Source organism: Tauraco erythrolophus, chromosome 12 (assembly GCF_009769465.1).
Source record: "Tauraco erythrolophus isolate bTauEry1 chromosome 12, bTauEry1.pri, whole genome shotgun sequence".
NCBI classification, from domain to species: Eukaryota; Metazoa; Chordata; class Aves; order Musophagiformes; family Musophagidae; genus Tauraco; species Tauraco erythrolophus.
The window spans coordinates 22,157,990-22,172,929 of NC_141476.1; the positions used below are offsets into that span (position 1 = coordinate 22,157,990).

At 43.8% G+C, this 14,940-nt stretch overlaps 1 protein-coding gene across 3 annotated transcripts in view; it reads right to left on the reverse strand.

Annotated features, from left to right (window-relative positions):
• Positions 1–14,940, reverse strand: part of IQSEC1 (IQ motif and Sec7 domain ArfGEF 1) — a 346,404-nt gene that overhangs the window by 143,458 nt on the left and 188,006 nt on the right. For 2 of the 3 annotated variants that reach the window (XM_086618777.1, XM_086618776.1), the window contains exon 4: positions 13,088–13,132. In XM_086618777.1, the coding sequence (XP_086474903.1) occupies positions 13,088–13,132 (45 nt within the window). Of the gene's footprint in view, positions 1–5,063; positions 5,141–13,087; positions 13,133–14,940 lie in introns of those variants that run through there. The other variant, XM_086618778.1, reaches the window with a different exon arrangement.

The following is a 14,940-nucleotide window of genomic DNA, read 5'->3' on the forward strand; positions in this document are numbered from 1 at the left end:
CAAGTATTTTTGGTATTTTAATTTAAATTTCTCAACTTGAAATCACTTTACTTTCCTGAGTGCAGACAAGTCCTTTAGTTGCTTTTAAGGTATTTCGCTACTTCGTATATTTATTTGAGGGCTCCCCCTCATCATTTTTATGCTGAATATGGGAATACTGCAATCCGTGCTGTTTGCAGGCCATAATGCGAGAGGATGGTGGATTTTGGGGAACAAGGAGGAGGAGAGGATTGTATGCTCTCAGCTGCTCTGCTATTGTATAAACGTTGCCAACATGAACCTCTGGAGACAGAGCTGTACTATAGGCTTATGACTCAGCCCTGCTCTGGATGAAGTCACTGTCAAGTGAAAGCAAACTACTTGTTTCTAACAACATATATGGTGAACTCTAAACACAAGTTCAAGACAAAGCTTCAGTAATTTTTCCCACCCACTTTGCTATCGTTTCGTTCAAGATGTTGCAAAGGAGCTCATCATTTAAGTGACAGCAAGAAGGAAAGCAAACAAACTGACATCACTGCCTGTAAGTGCGCAAAAGAAGGTCCCTGCTCTCGCGAAGCAGAACCTCAGGATTCCCCCCAGCTCACTGGAATTTGCACCTAGAACATAGCTGTTGTTTCCAGGAACACAGCATTACAGCGTTGTACACAACGCACTACCTATAACTTCTTCTTCCTTCATTGAATCTGTTTTTAAATAATGAATTTAACAACAGTGTTCCCTTTAACTATGTAGCACAGGTGACCATTGAGTTGTTTGCATCTTTTTTTATGCTGCGTTTACTTACAGGGAAGAGCAGCACTGCTCTGTGACTGTTGGCCAGCACGTTGTCTGGCACATCCGAACCCACCTCACATAATCCTAGAAGCAGAGTCCACGCTGTTAACACCAGAAATGAGGAACAAAGACTATCAAAGCACGTTCTTTTTAACAAAGAGTTAACCTAGAGGACATAAATCATTTAAAGCACATGTGCTGTCTTTGAAACCGCATCCAAATTAAGGCTGGCAATTCCTTTAATGGCTTCAAATGCTACAGATTTGTCTTGGATAACAGAGTGGGAAAGAGGACGAGCACAGAGCTGCAGGTGTCCTGCAGAGTGCAACCTTAGAGTGGCTTTAAGTAGCTTCTGACACTCAGTTACTTTGTGACATTCTGGTAAGGCAGCAGTAGGATGCTCCTGCCAAGCAAATTCATGGAAGCATTTTCATTTACAACCATCACTGAAACATCTTAAGGGGACTGAATCATAGACCGAAACATAAACCTGTTCTTGCCCAAAGATGGGCTTAAGCACATGATTCAACCTATCCTGAATCACAAGGTTGAAATTGCTGGTCCCAACTGAAGACTAGCAGAAACCATTTCAATTAATCTCTGCTTCAAAAAAAACAGTCATCTCTCACTTATCTTATTTCATCGGGGTGGCTGGAATCAGATGCTTGTTAGAAATAGCCCTACTTGTTCTGTAAGAGACTCGTGCCTCCTTTAGAGACACCAAACTGATGAAAGGAAAATGAAAAGTGAGAAAAAATAATTTAAAAATTGTTTTGTTTGTCAAGCAACTGAATTCCAGTAACGTAGCCTTTGCAAACTCAGCACTTTACGTTTTTTAAAATACACTTGTCTTAGCAAGAAGAGAGAAGGCATCCCGGGAGGAAAAATCCCCCCCAAACTACAGATTATATAGTCGCCCTCGCTGCCAGTCACAGATTTTCTCACCTTATGCTTCATCTTTAATGCGATGCTAATGGTAACAATTTCTCGCTTGGGCTATTACACACCAGCTGGCAAAAGCACAGCACGATGCACCCACCGGCTAAAGAAAATCATCACTTTCACATGCTAAACCTGAAGTCACATGATTTCATAATAATCCATTGGGTAAAGCATGAGACATTCATCCTCAAAATCCCACAGAAACCCTACAGCGATTTGCCCATTTTACACTTAATCTGTCACAGAAATACATCCCTCTACTTTCAGTATTTGTATTCGAAGGATTCCAAAAACCAGCACGTAAGGCAGGGGTTACAAAGCGCTGACCAAAACGCACTTAGTGTTAACGGCAACAGAGAGTTGAAATTTCATTGTCACAGATTTGTGAATTACCAAACACTTTGCGGACCAGGTTTCTACCCCAGTCCCCCCAGTTGGCTGTACAAAATCTGCTGCGACTGAGATAAAGCAGGGGCTTGGTTTATACGCACATTACTGGGGGCACCAGCTTCATCACCTCGCAGTAACTTTGTTTTGTGAAAACCAGCACCTCAGAAAGCAAAAATTGTCCTAGTTTTACTCTGGCCCATGACCCAGAACCACTCTTTCCTTGCAGTGCCCCAACTGGCACTACAGCTACAGGCAGGGAGGGGGACTGCCTCGTCTGTCCTCTCCCCCAGTCCTGCTCCTGGCCCCACAGCTCTGGGCAGGAGGGGCAGGCCACCACCACAGTCTGCCTGAGCCTCTCGGTGTAATCTTCTTCTCAAGGGTTTGAGGAAGCAGCACACTTCCCAATCAGTGACATGGCATGCCAGACCTATCCTGCCACTCGGTCCACGGATTTCAACACAGATGCACAGTTCCATGCCAGCAGCTCCCAGTGCAAGACAAAATTACACCATAAATCAGAATTGTCCAGGTCGGGCAACAGAAACGATGCCACAAGACTTCTCCGAGTAACAAAAGCTGCAAAGCACAGCTTGATTTCTGAGCGCAGAGCAGCAAGCCACTGGGCTTCTGAGGCAACAAGACACATTTACCAGTTCGGAGCACTGACTGCAACTGAAAATAAGAGTCATGCTCTGCTCAGCCCATGAGAGGAAAGAGCATGGTCACATCGCTTGTCACGTACGGCTTGCTAAGCGCTGCCAGGGAGGGTGAGGGCAGGAGGAGGGATGAGCAGAGATCTCATGGCCAAGCAGCAAGTCTGAGTCACCCCAGAGGATGAGGAGCACACGGCTGGAGTGGGAGGTGGACACTGTTCCACAGCACCCTGAAAAGCCACCGCTGTCACAGTGCTACCTGTACCCAGGGAAGGCTGAGCGGTTTGGCACTGCTTCCCCCACGGGCACCTCTTCGCCTGAAGCCCCGGCTGGTGCCCAGGTGATAGCGGAGGCACGAGGGAACATCACATGGGATGGCTGAAGTTTTCTCCTGCCCACATTCCAACACATCTTCCCCCACACCGTCAGGGTGTCACGGAGGGCAGGCAATGACCCGGATGCCAGTACTAAAAGTGCGCGTAGTAAGACCCACGTAATGGAAACGTTACTCCAGCCCTGTTTTGGCAATCTCATTTTATACATAAAAACAGGGAAAATCAACACCCAGGGCACACACAAAACTCTTCCCTGCAGACCCTTGGCTCTTTTCCAAGAGCATTTTAAACAATCTACAATTACTAATAAAAAATAATTGAAACTAAGTCTCAAGAAAGTGGTGAGGTTTGGTGGTGTTTTTTTTTTCTTTTTCATACCAACTTCCTTGCATTTAGGTTTGTTATTCTGGACCATTTGCTTTTCACGCTTGTTTGTCACCATGCTTTAAACAAGAAATTATTTTGTTTAGAACCTGAGAAAGTTGCAGCTTTCCTGCAATTTTCCTTTTCTCAAACGATGAGAGCAAAGTGCTTCTAGTTGATATTTAAGTGCTCAAGTCCTCTTTTCTCTTCTCTTCAGGCAAACACGCTCCAGTAGGAGGGCTCAAGTACCTCCAGGTTCTGATGACAAATAAATGAACTACATGGAAGGAAATAAATGGACAGTCCTTAGCTATTGCAGAGGTTTCCATCAGGAGATGCAGAATAACGCTACAGTAATTCGTTTGCAACAAAGCTGGGATTTGGCCAGGAATCCAAGACAAAGTTTTAGTTTAGTTGTATTTACTTGTGTCAAAACAGTCTGGCAACATTTCTATCATTTTACACGGTTTCTCAGCAAGGAAGACATCACAATGGGCTGGGAATAGGTTGGAAATTTTTTGGCTTCAAAATGAAATCTGTGAAAAGCTGCATGAGGAGGAGAATAAAGCTATCTTTTCAAACTTCACAAGCCAATGGTCACAGATGAGGGTCCTATATTACTCAATGCCAGAAAGTGCGAGGCACCCCTTAAACCTTGAAAAAGATTGGAACCGTTCCCTTTTCCAGCCTTCAGTCACCGCATGAAAAATTCAACTGCAATTAGCATTTAGTACAAAGCACTTTCTGTAGGCTGACAATAGGTAGTCAGAGCAGAAAGTGTACATAACAAGAACGGAATCCTATTTTAAAGAATTGCATGGGTTTTGTTAGCAAGGAAGTGATCCCCACTTTTCTCCTCCCAGAAAAATCAAATACATATAATTCCCTCTGCTTAGGAGCGTAAATCAAGGGCAAGAAAAGAGAAGTTTAGATTAAAAAGCAGCAGGGTAAGTTCAGGGACACGTTAAATGGAATTGCTTATTTTGCTGTTCCATTAAATAGGCAAGCTCAATGCATCTGACACCCAGCCCTATTCTTTACGATCACCATTCACCATCCATCATCCAGGCTGTACGTCAGACCTGCCGAAGTGAAGTGCCCGTTGCTCTGAATGACTGTGATGTGCACTTTGTGCTGGGAGGGAGATGGAAGATGAACTATTATATTACTAAATATCTCTGGGAAAAAAGGATCTTCTCCGCATTACATAAATTTCCATGACATTTCAATTAATCTCCCAGTGCTATTTACAGCCCATGCACTACACAACACAAGCTACCGTGCCTAAGGATAAAATACCAGAGAAGAGAAAGTGCTAATTGAGTCTTAGCTGAGATGATGTGACTTAAAGTAAACGTTAAAACCAAACGGCATCATCACCTTTCACATCTGCATGCACAGAGACAAAAGTGGCTGATAATTAATGTAATAAAAAAAGCAGCTTTACGATCTTTGTCACAAGTTCTCATTAATTCTCTACCACTCCCTTTTCCCCTGCACGTTTGCCTTTCAGCAACGGAGTAGAAGAGCGAGTAAAAGCGCTGGTGGCATCATGTGCAGCCACCCAGTTCTGAAAAGCGTTTCAGAGTTAATGTTTCCTTACCTTTTATAGAAACCGTGAAGAGGCTGGAGACATAAGAACTGCCAGTAATCCAAGCAGAAGGCCTTTAACTTCAGCATTTTCCGACACTTCTACTGCGGCGACTGTAGTCTGCAGCTCGGTTTTAACACCGCAAGACTTCTTTTTGTTATGATTTGAATGAGCCAAATCCAGTCCAACACACTCCTCTCCTTACTGCAGCAGCACCGGTGCTTCTAGTTGCTCCCAAGGCAGGCAGCGCGCCCTGCACATGGCACAGCACCTGCACGCCTACAGGAGCCGACTTCATACAAAGAGGCACTCGCACAAAGGGCACCAATTCTTTGTATCCCTCTTGGATCCTGATTGCAGTTTGTCTCTCCAAAAGTCCCCAGCACCCCCGGGATAACTGCTGTTACGCAGAAATCCCACTTCTCCTTTTGGCTATTTTAGGCCATTCTAAAAGCTCTCTGGTCAAACACGGGGCATCTACTCCAGTTAAGGTTTCTGACGGACCTTTGGAAAGCATCCTCAAAGCTCGCCCAACTTCGGCAAACAGAGCAATTATCTCTATCAGATCTGACAACAACGGCCCTGTAATCACAGCAGCGCTACGATCCCATCACATGGCAACTGCGGGCTTTTTTTTTTTGTTAAAAAAACCCCACACACACAACAGAGCAGCGCACAACTCTGTTAATCAGCTCCTCCTGTGTAAATCACATCAGCCCCATTGTCTGCCGGCACCTATGGAAACTGTGCGCTCCTTATGACAGGGGAAAAAAAAAAAAAAGGGACAAAAAAAAAAAAAAAAGGACGGGCAGGCAGAAGCGCGGACCCTCCCCGCTCCCCGCCCAGCTCACGCTTATCTTATTCCCACCGCACTTCGCCCCTCGGCTCCGCGCGAAGAAAAGCCGCCGGGCGGAGCGGGGCGGAGCGGGGCCGCAGCCCCGGGCAGCCGCCGCCGTTGCCGGGCAGCGGGACACGCCGGTACCGCCGCCCCCCGCCGCTGGGGGCCGGTGCCGCGGGGGGGGCACGGGGCGAGCCGGCGGACACCGCGGGGGGAGCCCATCGCTTTGCCTCGCCGAAGACGGGAGCCCGAAGCTCAGCTGGAGCTTTGAAATGAGACACCGGCCCAGTTCTCCCCGCTCCGCACCACGGAGCGCATCCACGGAATCACGGAATGGTCTGGGTGGGAAGGGACCTCGGAGATCACCCAGTTCCAACCCCCCTGCCACGGGCAGGGACACCCTCCACTACACCAGGTTGCTCAAAGCCTCATCCAACCTGGCCTTGAACACTGCCAGGGATGGGGCAGCCGCAACTTCTCTGGGCAACCTGTGCCAGTGCCTCACCACCCTCAGAGGGAAGAATTTCTTCTTTATATCTAATTGAAATCTCCCCTCTTTCAGTTTAAATCCATTTCCCCGTGTCCTGTCACTACACACCCTTGTAAAAAGCCCCTCTCCAGCTTTCTTGTAGCCCCTTTAGGTACTGGAAAGCTGCAATAAGATCACCCTGGAGCCTTCTCTTCTCCAGGCTGAACAGCCCCAACTCTCTCAGCCTGTCTCCATAGCAGAGGTGCTCCAGCCCTCAGATCATCTCCGTGGCCTCCTGTGGACTCATTTCAACATCTTCATGTCCTTCACTCTTAAGGAGCTCCCACAGTCTCGCAGGATGCCCTGGGCAAGACTTGACAGTGCAGAACCATTTTGCAGGAAACGCTACTGGCACAAGAGAAGTTTTTGTTGTTAAATAGTAACAAGTGTCCTAGTGGGGCCTGACCAATCCCTATGTCCCATTAGCTGCTAAGTTGACTTTTCCAGAAACTACGACGTGGGTATTTCTCATTCCGTTGAGTTTTTGAAAATCACTAATAGTGAATGTTCCGCTTGCAATATATATCTATTGCTATATATAGATATATAACATAGCTTGCAATAGTTATCAAAGAGGTATAGGAACTGAAAAGTTCAACAGAAACAACCAAAACCAGAATCACGATCTGAAGAAATACTAAAGTAAAGATTTGGGCACTTGTGGGGTTTTTTTTAAAAAAAAAACAACAAAACATACCAAACCACCCATTTTTACTAGTGTTTAAAGTCTGAAAAGAAAACCCAGCCCCTAAAGCTTGACTCGAGGCCCTTTCCCCTGCAGACATACCTAGGTCCCCCAGGGCCTGGGTCATCAGCTATATTTAGGGATCCTTTTGGCTTCTGGTTTTACTCATTGTCACCGTTCCGTTACATAAGTGCCTTGCAACTTCTTAGAAAGCTGTTTGTGTAAGTTTACTTGAAATGATAAATATATTTGAGTAAGAAATTGGTAAATCATGCCTAGACAGCATTCAAAAATGTTCACATCACACTTTGCCTGGTATTTCCCTAAAAATACACCGTACAGTGTAGGGTGAGTGGTGGAAACGAACGGATCGTGAGAAAAGCAACTTGCATGAAAAAGCAGAAACGTGGTGTGCATTTGATTGGGGCCCTTTCAAAAATAATTTCCTTGAAAGATTCTCTTTAAAATCATCAGCTGCCCGTGACGCCTGCACTCACTCACTGTGATCACTTTCAGACCAGCATCAGAGCTGGTACATTGAAGTGTTTCCTCAGAAAACGCTACCGCTTAGTTTTGAGAAGCAAGTCCCCCAACAAATACTGTGAAATTAATAACAATTCCATACTGTGGAAGTTCAAGCCTATTTTTCTCCCTGAATTCCTATTCTCTTGGGCTTCATTAGCTGGGTAATTTTCAAGACAGTGATGCCGTCACGCTAGGGATACTTAGATTTTTCATATCAAAATCCTCCATCCCAGCTTTCCATCCCTAACATCAGCTCGATTTTCCAGGGATAGCTTTAGATAAAGAGGAACTGAATGAAAGGCCCTTGAGATCCAGTGTGTCCTGGTGAGCTCCAGTCTTCCCCAGTCTCCCTGCTGCTGCCTCCTGCCTTGGGCTGATCCCTTACAAAGGCTACGGTATTCTGCTGAGAGGATGATACGGAACTCTTTTTGCCTTTATTTCCATGAAAAAAATAGATAGAAAAAAAAAATAATTAAGCTTGAGTTTTCTCTATTAGAACATTCCTCTGTCTGATTTTCTTGAGAATCCTTTAAAAAAAAAAAAGAAAAAAAAGGAAAAAGAAGCAGCAGCAGCAAGGAATGCCTCACCCCATAGCCAAGAACAGCTATTCTCAGGATCAAGGAAGCAGGAGGAAGCCACAGTGAGACAATTAAGCTCAAGAGACACCATCCAAAGATTTGATCCTGAAATAAGACTTTTCTCAAAACTTATCCTTTGACTGTTCAAATTGCAAAGCAATTTCTTTCTCTCCATCATACCCTTTCCAGGGGGAAAAAAAAAAAAGCTATTTGTCACCTTAATTACTTACTCCTAAATACTGGACTTTCAGTGACTAGAAGCTACGTACCCATGAATTTTCTGACAGCAACCAACACTGATTATACTGCACTGCATGCAGAGAAAATGCTAATTAGGACTTTTGCAAATGAAAAGCACCACGCTCTCAACATGTTCTTCATTTTTACTTGTCTTCCAGAGGAAAACAACAAAGAGAATTAAGCTCCATCTCACGCTCACCCTGGATATAAGGCCAGTTCTTTCAGAAGGGCGTTTACCGAAACCCTTGAGGCACAGCTCCCAGGCCTAACAAGCGCAGCGATTTTTGGCCGCGCTGCCGTTCCAGCACTGGTGCCGTAAGCGAGCAGGTCGCTGAACATTTCTACAGCCATTTCGAGCTTTGCTACGCAGAGACAGCTCTGGCAGCAGCGGACTGAAGGCTCTGACAAGCCTTCGGAAACAGCCACTGGAAAAAGGGCAAACGGAAAATAATATAGTACAACACCTCCTTTTTTAGGGATGGTTGTCTTGTCAATCCGGGAAGCTCTGAGGCTGAAGTAAACCAACCCACGGATGAGAGAGAGTGTTGTATCAGATAAGCCCAGTGTGAAGTGCGTGCCCGCTGGCGTCACTGGTATGCTGATCTCAGATGTTGGGGTTGGGAAATGAGGAAAGCCAACTTGTCTAGCTACATAACCTTTAACCCTTTGTCAAATACATAGACTGAACTGCTACTATTTACTTACTTACACCATCGTAGTGATACGCCAGCAACATTCCTGACAAGTATTGCACCTGCCCAGAAAACCAGAGTATCCACTTACTTACCCGGAGTACAGCAATTGCAAGCCTGCAGTAAGACAACTGTTTTCCAGGAGTCTTTCATGATTCCAGAGTGAAACACTTCAACAGCCACCCAAAACCCCTTCGTGCTGGCCATTTGTGCACCGTGGAGCTCAGGAACGCCGTGAGAACAAGACGGTGTGGTTCCCATACTAACTCCGTGACGCTCCCTTTGCACACCACGTTAAAAAGTGGGGATCATACGAGGAATACATAGAAGGTGTATAAAACAAGGCTTTGTGCATCTGAATAGGTGCTGAACGAGTTCCTGGGAGGCTTAAAGGCCTCATTGCTCACAGAATACATCAGCACATCCAGCTCCTGTACACTGGGTCCCCTTCTTAGTACTGGAAATCAAATAGTCTCTACGTGCACGTCGGTGGGAAAATTTCCTGGGCTGCTCATACGTGGAATAGGACTTTCATGTTAAAGGCTCTGGCAAACCAGATCTCTCTTCCTGGCCCCCTCATACATTCCTGGGCCCCACTTCAACAAGCATCCCTTCCCCGTCAGGGAAAACGGGAGAGCTGTCTTCACGCAGAGCTCCCGGGCTCTGCGGCACCGCTGCGACACCCGTGCGTGTTGGTGACATGCTCTACAGAGATGCCCAGAGAATCAAGGACGTAAAATCAAGCTCTCGTTTCCCCTCCTCTTTACTCAAAGGGAAGCTCTGCTGCCTAAAACCACTCTGGTAACTCACAACAAAGCTGTTTTGCTCCCACAGATTAATAAAAATCGTCATTTGATACTATCCTTCATTTTTGGTCATTAAGTTTCTAAGCTGCCAAAACTTCACGAAGTAGAAGAGTAAGAAATTTGCTGTTCTCTTAATGTTGAATATCTTCTCTGCATGTTCTGTTCTCTGAACTCATACACATACTAGTCCATCAATTTGTTATAGAAGACAACGAATATGCCATGAATATCTGCAAAGCTTAAATATTTAAATTTCTGGATCATTTGAAACAGGTCTGGTGATACAACACTCCAGAAGACCCACATTAAAATTTAGATATTAGGAAACAAAATATTTTCAGGTATCAGCTGAGAGCTGACAGAATCCAACTCAAAATATCCAGAACAGATACTGTGCAGGCTGTGAAAGAAATTGTACAAACCAAAACATACACACATATATAGAGAGCATGCCAATTTGCAGATATTTTTGTCTTTGTGATGGACAGAAGCAGATTTTTCGCATTAGCCCTTACTCTTTACAGCACTGGGCTTTTCTCTGATCTCACAACTGTGTAACTTTCAAATGGAACCTACAGAATCAACATACAGTCTAAATAAATCCAAGGGAAAGAAGTGGATCTGTCTGGTGGGGAATCCACATACAACGGAAATTTAACAAAATGAGAAGTCTGGATTACAGCGGTCCAGAGCAGACGAGAACTAGAAGATTGGTTCTTTGACAGCAAACTTACCTTGTGGATGGGGACAGGAACTTAGCGAGCAAAATACAAGAAAAGTAGCCTGACTAGAAAATCCTAAATGCTTGACAGGACACTGGATGGTTCCATATTAACTGATACTTCCCATTTTATGGGCCATTCAAAGGCAAATATGCTCAACAGGTTCATGAGAACACATTCAGTAACACAAAGTCTTCTGCTAGCTTTCATTCTACTTCAAAATAATAGCCCTAATTCTGTTGAATTACAGCTCCAGAACAGGCTTACTTGACCCACTGAAGTCGACTAGATTTTACATGATGCTGCTTCGATAATTATTTAACCCCAGGAAAAATTCACTGGTTTAGCTGATATAATCTGGAAATTTCTTTAATATCTCCTTTATGATTGTTTTACTCCAGAGTTTTTAAACATCATAGAATTATTCCACTTGAAGTTAAAGAGCAGCATTTTTACATTCTCCTCTGGCAACTCACAGATATTATTTCACCCCAATTCTCAAAATTCAAAAGCACATACTCCATGCAAGTGCCTTTACTTCCAAATACCTTTTTACAAAGACACTTCTCTCAAAAAATTCACAAGTATTGTCAAGATTACCTGCGTGAATTAGTTTAGGAAATATCTGAGCACAGAGGTTTTATAAGAGTAAATGGGATAAAAGAAGAAAGTCTCAAAATCTCTGGTATATTATGGCTCTTTTTTTTTTTTGTAAAAGAAAGTAGAATATAAGCTATTATAAAACTATTGTTTGAAACAAAGAAGTGCAATCGAGGATTCCATCCCAGGCTGCATCTCTCTGTTGTGGGATTAAGAAAGTGGTACCCACTGAACGCATACTAATGAGAGCCAGTGCCTTAGAACGTAACACACCGTGGGCATCACACTTTTGGGTTTGCCATGCAGCAATGGCAGTGGCCATACTGGTGGATGTTAAATCACACGGCCTCATTTTATTGACAATAGTTTGAACCCAGGAAATATTCATATGTTTTTATGATCCCATAGCAACTCCAAATGATTCAACCACCGCAGTTTCTAGAAAACATCTGTTCAGTGTAACTAAACCTACTCAAAGAATATTCCCTATTCCTTTTCCCACCAAATATTAAAATTCAGCCACTTCGTACATCTGTCTACATCTGTTGAATTACATCTATAATTCTAATTATTAGAATTAAATCTAATTCTTCCTCATCTTTCTCACTGATATTGCCCCATGAAAAAAAAATTCCACTGGAAGGAAAAACATTGTAATACAATCTGCAATTTTCACAACGATTTATCCAGCCTGGAATAGAGATGGCAGCAACACCTGGTTCTGGGAACCTCATCCTAGAGAACAGTAAATCACAAACCAGCTACGTGGTATTCTTGCTACAACAAGTCTGCAGAAAAGCAGGGCAGGGGAAGTTGACATTGTTTCCTGCATTGTCCTACCACACAAAGAAACAGCGTTCCAGTCAAACTGGGAGACGGGAACAAAACTACAGCCAGGACTGAACATGGCCCAGTGTTGCTATGCTGAGCTGAAGACAAAGATAATAATAAAACATACGGGGTGTGCGTTTTCAGGAAATTATAATAAGGCATATGCTTTACTTTCAGAAGACCATACACTGGAAAATAATGGAAGATAATTTGGATAAGGTTAAACAGAACAGTTCCCACTAATGTTTTGTTCAAGTAAGGTTAAAACTGCACAATGTGGGAAAAAGCCACATCCTCAACCCATAACATCTCCAAAGGAAGAGTTTTAACCAAAACAACTGTCAATTTGCGAGGAAGGGACTGTGCCCCAACTTAATCAAAGGAAGCCTGTGACTTTGATGCACTCTTTAATGCGCAGCTATGAGAATAAAAGATGCAAGGTGCCCATTTGATACGCAATGTTAACAGTGCTAAGCGTTTTTTTTTCCAAATGGAGTGATCAAAGCAAAACCTCAGTCACTGCGGTGACTCATTTGACAGTACCCTCTGAAGTTTGCACACGCGCTTTTATCAAAACGCTGAGCCATGGAAAACATGAATGACATTTCGACACAATCAGTATTGTTCACTCAAAGCAGCATAAAACTGCCAGGGAGGTCAGATGTTTTCAGCACAACATAAGGTTATAAAAGTCAGAGGGAGATGGTTTGCCTGTGTGTGTGCACAAACACACCTGCCCTCCCTCCCTCCCCTTCATGCTCCTCTGAGAACAAATGCGAAGTGTTTGGAGCTAGAACTGAATTTCAAGTTGGAAAAAAATCCTGGAAGACAGCAAACTATCCCCTCTCAAACAGAAAAATCCAGCTGTTTGGTCAACGCCTTTTCGGGCTACACATTGTAAGATAAAGTTATGCAAAGTACAGCTGATACAGAATAGAGGTAATTTCTATTATTTCAAACCTAAAATTAACATCTGTATTACTACAGTACCTGAGCGGATCAGTTGAGATGCTGCTTCGTGTTTCCAATGAGGTCCTGAGATAATAGCAAAAGAATAAAATTATGAAGTATTACAACTAGTAAAAAATGCTACATCCTTAAACGTCAAACGCTTAATGACTTTACATTTTCTTCCTTTTTATTGACATTTTATAGTACTTAGCATGCCATTAAACATGGATCTAAAACTTTTATGCTATAGATGCTTGAAAGCTTCCGGCAGCGCAGCCACCCTTCTCGGAGGTGCTGGTTTGCTCGGCAGCAGACACAGCTGCACTGCTCTCTGACCACGTTCGCTGCAATCTGTCCCCCAGCATAAACCACCTTCCAGCAAACCGCGCAGCTGAAGTTGACGCTTAGTTTAGGTGTGAGTGTCTGTGATTTCACAGTGCAAAGTGTCCTCACCTGCAGGCTTACTGGCAAAGGGCAGCGCCAGAACGGGGCAGCGCACATAAACCAAACCACCAACACGGAACAGCAGCACTGTGCAGTGTATCACTACGTATTCCCAACCAAATTGTCCATCCTCGGTATGTCCACTAAGCAAAACCAGCACGGCTGCATGCAACAGGGAGCTGGGCAAAATTCTGCCAGAGCCTCCTTCAGCTCTGCTCTTATATGTTCTTGCTGGCTTTTCTCACACCGGGCATCGATTACTTTACCCACTAACAGAACAGCCATCCTTACGTCCTGGAGCTTTGTGTTCTCCACCCAAAAAGGCAACTACAGAAGAACTATTGAAGCAGAAACTTTAGTGAAGATACTGCAAGCACAGAGGTGATTACAACCATGCTTATGCTCAAATAACAATATTTTAAAGCGTAGTGTGGTATTACCAATTAGACTTGCTCCCATTGTGAATAGCTTTAGGTTTAATATAAACACACATATGATACAGAATTAAATTTTTAGGGTGAAAACAGTTTTTCCACAAGCTGTAACAAATCGTTAGCCGAAGCCTTGTAAGGAACGCTCCATCATGTTAGAAATTATTAAATGGTTATTTGTACTTATCCATTTATATCTCTTACACAAACTGCCACAGCTCAATCTTTGCTCATAGAGTCATAAACATGGATGGTCTAAGGAGGTTCTTAAAATTAGCATTAGAATTATATTTACAGCGAGTATTTGTAAATTAATTGCAAATCTTTACTTTTAATCCCAAGATTACCGGCATGTTCACAAAAATAAACAGGGCTGTGTGAAGCAAGGAGACCACAAACGCAGCATATACAATAATTAGCTGTACAGGAATGGAAACAAACCCTATTGCCCAAATAGCTTTTAACTAAAGCACTAAAGCTTTAAAATAGCTTTTAGGAGCTTATTCCACCCTGTAATTTGTTTGCTTTCAGAGTTCAAGACTTGTGAATAGTGGCGAATATTGAGGGGGTGGCTTACATATGTTGGCTCTGTGGCTCCTTGTTAGTTTAACAACTGAAAAGGGTGAACTTAATTTACTTATAATTAAGTTTACTGCTTAACAGCGTGCCGTGGGAGTGCCGACCTGTTCGCTACGCGGGACTTTTTGCCTTGCTTTTAACGGATTTTTAACGAATCTTCTCCTAACAGTTTTGGCCCTTCTTCCTATAAATAAATACTTAACAGACTCTGCCTTTGTGCAGCGACAGTACGTTGTGCATAAAGAGGAGATGGTAATGAGGCACGAGGCAGCACTGATTAGCCTCCAGCCCCAGCGCTGCCTTGATTGTGGTGCCGAAGGATACCGAGCACGTTGTGACCTCAGGGACTCCTTACACAATCACCACCAGCAGGATTACAGCTTCATTAAAGATGCCTCATCTTCTTTCTGAAGGCAGACACCTACGGTAGGCTCCTCA